General features: G+C 41.2%; 1 protein-coding gene across 4 annotated transcripts in view; it reads left to right on the top strand.

The window, feature by feature from the left end:
• MPPED2 (metallophosphoesterase domain containing 2) overlaps positions 1–6,000 on the top strand; it is a 164,860-nt gene that overhangs the window by 1,908 nt on the left and 156,952 nt on the right. For 2 of the 4 annotated variants that reach the window (XM_015586314.2, XM_006907996.3), the window contains exon 2: positions 4,018–4,266. In XM_015586314.2, coding sequence (XP_015441800.1) covers positions 4,139–4,266 — 128 coding nt within the window. In that variant the 5' untranslated portion in view covers positions 4,018–4,138. Of the gene's footprint in view, positions 1–351; positions 404–1,446; positions 1,611–4,017; positions 4,267–6,000 lie in introns of those variants that run through there. The other 2 variants (XM_015586312.2, XM_015586313.2) reach the window with 2 other exon arrangements.

The raw sequence follows: 6,000 nt of genomic DNA, 5'->3' as shown, positions 1-6,000 counted from the left end.
GGGCCGCGAGCGCCAGCCAGCAGTGCCAGCGGCGGCGGCAGCGAAGGCGGCGGCAGTGGCAACGGGCGAGCTAGTGCTCCAGGAAGGAAGGGGGAGCTGTAGCTCGGACGAGCCGGCCTTGAGCGGGGCAGGCAGGGCGTGCGTGCGTGCGTGTGTGTGTGCGTGTGTGTGTGCGTGTGCGTGTGTGTGTGTGTGTGTGTGTGTGTGTGTGTGTGTAGTTGATGAATTCTCCCCTCCCCCGATTTAAAACAAATACACCAATCCAAAGTAGAGAATCCCGCGCCCCCCGCCCCACCGTATATAGACTCTCCGCGTAGCCAGAGGCGCAAGAGAAAAGTCCTGCCCTTCCTCTCCGAAAGAATGTGCCAGCCGGGTGTCCGCAGTGCTGGAGACAAGTTCAGGTGTAAGTGAGGTGGGAGGGAGGGCGCTCTGTGGACACAGGCACGTGGATCCCTCCAAACTCTCTGGCGGAGAAGTTTCCAGGAAGGTTTGTCAGCATCGCTCCGGGAGGCAGGGATGAGTAACTGGAGGTGGGCATAAAAGAGTAGGGGCGTGAGTTGAGAAATCTTTCAATCTGTGCGGCAGAGGGAGGCGAGTGGAATTTGGCGGAGCTGGAGTCGGCAGGTTCCAAAGGCTGGTCTGGCGGTCCAGCGATCTTCTTAGGGCAAGTGAATAAAATGAGCATCCTTGTTTAAACGACGAAATCACGGGCTCTTTTCCCATAGGCTATGCCGTGTAGTGCTTGGGTAGAGAGGTCATGAGCTGTTGCTTTGAAACTTTCAGTAAATTGGACTTCTGATGCCTAGGAGGTGGAGACAGTTACTTAATTCCTCAGCTTTTAATCCTTTCATTGCCAACAAACTTTATAAGGTTTTCCGACCAGATTCCTGAAAAAAAAAAAAAAAATTGAAAGTTGCACAGTTTAAGGGACAAGAGAAGTGATTGCTGTCTAGGAAATGCAAAATGCGCTCATATGATTTTTTTTTTTTTTTTAAGAAAATCAAACTGGTACCAGTATGAATGTTTGGCAGCGTCAGTCCCTTTCAGATTTTTCTTCAGGATTCCTGGCATTTAGTACTGGGTTCCTTTGTTTTGTGGAGAAAACGTGTTGAAGTTTAAAATGAAAAAATTTAAAAAGAATACTGGTCTCTTTAAATGTTATATGTAAAAAGTAATACAAGTGTGATAAGATGAGATGCTCCAAAATCTGATCATTTGGAAGGTTTTACTGCCTAAATATGTGAAGCAAGGTGATGCAGCTTCCTGATTGTTTTAGGTAGCAGGTCATTCTGTCTTGTTTCATGCTGTTTTTCAAATTTCTCAGATTAGAGGAGGGGACCACTGTCCCACGTTTCTGAGAGTTTACCAAAAAAAGGTCTTAACTATGTGTTGGTGTTTAATATTCTTAGGATACATTCTTTTTTGTGATGTGAGTTGGGCTGAACATAGTATTCTAAAAAATAAGTCTTTTCTTGACTTGTCTGTAAAGGTTCCTGTGAAAGTTTTGAAGCTCTCTGCTTCAGTCTGACATTTTCATCAAAGGACTCCAGATTAAAGAAGATAGAAGCTGCAGGTGCACTGTTTCGATAAAACATTTGAAAGAGAACATGGTAAAGATGAATTCAAATGAGGTGCCAGCCACCCATTTAGCCCTTCAGAGTTACAGGGGCCTGTGCTTGCTGATGAAAAGGCGTTCTATTCGTCTTGCTGGGGCAAAGGTGCAGAGAGGCACAGATGTTCACTTGTTCGAAAAGGCAATCTTACGTTGACTTTAGGATAGAGTGGACCATTTAGGAGTGCAAACCGATCACCTTCCAAATTCAGTCTCTTCTAGGCTTCCAATGGGAGGGTCTAACGTTAACTCCTATAAGTCATTGCATAGATATTTAAGTACTAGGTATGTATGTTTTATTTCTAGGCATTTTGCTTAGTTTAATTAGTAAGTTTGCTCCGGAAACATTTAAACTGTCTCTGGCACAGGGTGCAGATATTGTCACTGAGAGACCACAGTGGTCTAGATGTGAATTTTATTTCCTCTGCTTCTTGGTGTTCTGTATTTCGCACAATAGACATTGATGGCAGGAACATAAGAATTGACATCTCATTTTTACACCACTCTCTAATTTGTGCAAACACTAAGTTCTCGCAGTCTGAAAATGTGTGTTTTTCCCTCTGCGCTTTGATGGCTAACATTCTTTTTAATGATAGTCATTTCTATAACAGGAAGATGTTTTCATTTGTATTTACTTTTCAGCGTGGCGCAATTATGCAGTTTTGCGCTTCAGTAGTGTCTCGGTACTTTGTGTCTCAAAAGAGAATTACAGTACTTAGAACAGGACTGCAATTTGAAGCAGGTGTTGTGTTTTACTGTTATGCAAAATAACAGTAAAATATAATTGTGGGAGAAATTAAGGAAACAGCTGCAAACTTGGTATGAAAACTGCTACATTATGATTTGTAAGCAGTTCTTATAGACATCTTACATCAGAGGAGCAGGGAAAGATTTTAATTTCGTTAATCCTACTGGCCTGGTTGTTCTATCAACTGGTGCTTAAAGGACTCATACCTCCCATGAAGTCAGGAAGAAGAAAGAGAACCCAAAGTGACACTTTGTTTAAAATGCCAGCGCCCCAGGGAATCATCTCTTGGCAGTGCCTTTGTACATTAGGAATTCAGGCAAGGTGGGTGTTTAGCTCGCTTTGCTGAGATGAAGAAGGCAATGATTTGAGTAGAACGCTGTGGAATTTCTTAGCCCAGCTAGCATATGGAGGTCTACACAAGCCCCGGGTTGTAAAATAATAAAATAAATGGCCTATAGCAGGCCATCTGCCGTTTGCTTGATATTTAAGGTGTTTCATGCCAAATTTAAATCTAATCTTATTATTCTAAATATTTTTATTTGAGATAGCAGCTAAGACTCCGGAGCTTAATGGTGCACATGGCAAACGTATTCTGATGTGGAGCACTCAAAGTAAAAGCGTAGGTTACCCGGGGGTTACCTGAGGACTGTGCTACTCGCTGCTGCTGCTGCTTCTCTGCTGCACCGATCAGTCTCAACAGCCCAGATGCAGGGATGGGCTTTCCTCTGTCTTCGCACACCTTTTATAAAAATAAACATCCTCCTTTTGAACCCAGTGCAACAAATTATATATTGACATTTAAAAAAAGATTCAAAACTAGTGGAAACAAAAAAAAAAAGGAAACCCACTACCGAGATTTATACAGCAGCAAGCAAGAACGAGGAGGTAGATGTAATGGCTGCCCTCCTTTACTGCTCCCTCCGGGCTCAAAGAGGGACGGTAATGCATGCATCTAAAGTGGTGAGCCAGGCTTGGATGTCTTGGACTTTCACCTGTGAGTGACTGTAGTCTTTAAAGAAATTATATGACATTTAGCAAGAAGGATTTGCCTTACCATAAAGTTCTTGGCCAGAGTGTACCAGGCGTTGAGTACCTATGTATTTTGGGGACTACTCGTGAAGGAAATAATTACATACAAAGTATGCATACATGATGTGTGTAATATAGGTACACACAGGTATTGTTATGAGCATAGCATTTTACATTGTCATTTGTCATTGCGTTGTATGGCTGTGTTAAGCATTGAAATTTCAAATTATTATATGACATCAACTTGTACAGACCAAATATTCCAGTTAGCAGGGAAGGTTTGGAAGAGTGTCCACTTTGAGCACAAACCATTTATAGTTAGACACCATGGCAACTGTGAAGATGGCCCTTCTGTAATTCATGTTAAGTGCTTTAATTATAATTAAAGAGGGAATCTAGTTTGAATGCCATTGAAATGATTTGCTAGCAGCCAGCAGTGTCATACGGAGTGTAATGTCCACTCTGAAGTCCTTGCAGGGTAGAGAGTTGGGAAAGGTTGTATCCACGAGGCAGCAACACAGATAAGATTTTTTTTCGTGAACCACTTTTTATGTCTAGGTGTCACATTTGACATCTCTTAGAACACCCTCTTTTTCTTTGTTCTAATTTTATATTTTTTTTTCCCCAGAATTGCACAGTGGTATTGATGAGCAAATCCTTGGGTTCAGAATTTGGCTGAAACGCACCATGCCTGCTTCCATCCTTTGCTCTGGAAAGTTGTGAGTTGCTCATGCCTATAGGGAGGAAGGATGGCACATGGGATTCCTTCTCAAGGCAAAGTTACCATAACGGTGGATGAGTACAGCTCCAACCCCACCCAGGCATTCACGCACTACAACATCAACCAGAGCCGATTCCAGCCGCCACATGTACATATGTAAGTATCGCTCATGAACTTAAAAAAAACTAGCAATCGAGAAAATAAATATAAAATAAAGAAGTTACTAATGACTAATGCCAGGGAGAATAAAAAGTATCTGATTTGCAAAACAGGTGGGCTATCTGTGGTTTCAGAGCTCCGGAGGAATCCCTCACATCTGTGCGACACTTTAGATTTTCAGAGTCCTCTCAATCACAATTTAACATTTGATCTTCAGAGCCTCTGAGGGGTGGTGGTAGGTTGCCCACATTTCGTGGATAACAACAGAGAGGTTAAGGTATTTGCCTAATGTCACGCAGTGAATTTTGGCAGAGTTTCTTGACCCTTTGTTCAGTTTGCTTTACATTGTATTTCTTGCCTCCATGATCAAATATTTCTCGAAAATCTCTGTAGTTTTATTTCCCGTCACCTCACCCCACTACCCCTTTACATTCAGCTGGGAAATAGGCCTAATTAGGACTAATTGTTTAGCCACTGCTAAACCCATTGTCTTGCCTGTTGCTCTGGAACGTGTGCTGCATGCTGCATGGCTTGAACAATATGGGGAACAAAGAATTAAGGGACAGTGGAACACTTGGTTCCAGGAATTGTACTTTTCTCTCACTCCCTAATACTATTGAAGTCATGTTGCCATTTAAACTGTTTAAGGAACAAAGTGTGGGAGAAATCAAGAGGCAAGGATTTTGCAGCACCTGGATGCACACCAGCTTTTTTCTGTTCCTTTGCTACAGGATGTGCTGGGCTTTCAGCAGATGGGGCAAAAGGTCACCATCTCCCTTGTTTATTCAAGGCCCGGTGCTCATTCTCTATTAGACGCTTCCAATGTCTAACACGAGTCTTTCATAGTAGGACTGAACCTCTTTGAAGACTATTGTATAGTCAAGAGAGAAAGGAGGTTAGAGCTCTGTTGACTGTTTTTGCCATTCCTTGCAAAACTGAACTAAGGGCATGTCCAAGTCACAAGCTCTTTTTTTTAGTAATTGTTTTATTTGGGCATTTAAAAAAATGGTAAAGTCACCCTCCCCAATACACACATATACATACACACACACAAACACAAACCCCCCTCAAATTTAGAAACACTAACCAAACAAAAAGATCTTTCTCTTGACTGCCTGTGTATTAGTGTAAAAACTAGGATGTTACTTTGCAAGTATATTCAATAGAGCCACTCAGTTACTGTGATGAGAGTTCTTAAAAAAAAAAAGAAAGAAAAAATAATCCTTGCAAATGGTTGGTGCTAAACTATTTCTAAGAATTTTATACATTCTTTAAATCAGACTATTCATGATTATGAAGCGTCGCTAACATGATTTTAAGGAAAAGTTTTTAAGGTGGATAAGAATTTTCTTTGTTAAAATGGCTTTTCTGAACAATAACTATGTGTTCGTTACATATATTTATTTTACTCTGCTTTTAATCATTTCTTTTTTTTTCAAATATATTATAGAATTTGTGCAGGTGGACTTAGGATACTTTTAGCTCTATTTTGCTTAGGTGACATTTTGTATTAAAGAATAGCAAAGAACTTTGTGGATTCTCTTTCCTTTCAGTTAAAAGAAAGTATATTTTGCCCGAGACTCCTTGGAAAATGACCGATAGGGAATCTCAGCTTAGTCTTCACTAGTTCGTTGCCATAGATTCCACTCGTGAACTGTGAATGCGCAAAGATATTTTTAAAATCATGTAACCGTAGAACTGATCTGCTTAGATCCAACCATGAAAAGTTCA

This window comes from Pteropus alecto, unplaced genomic scaffold (assembly GCF_000325575.1).
Source record: "Pteropus alecto unplaced genomic scaffold, ASM32557v1 scaffold71, whole genome shotgun sequence".
Taxonomy (NCBI): domain Eukaryota; kingdom Metazoa; phylum Chordata; class Mammalia; order Chiroptera; family Pteropodidae; genus Pteropus; species Pteropus alecto.
Note: the sequence above shows the minus strand (reverse complement) of the source record. Positions and strands in the feature narration are given on the sequence as shown.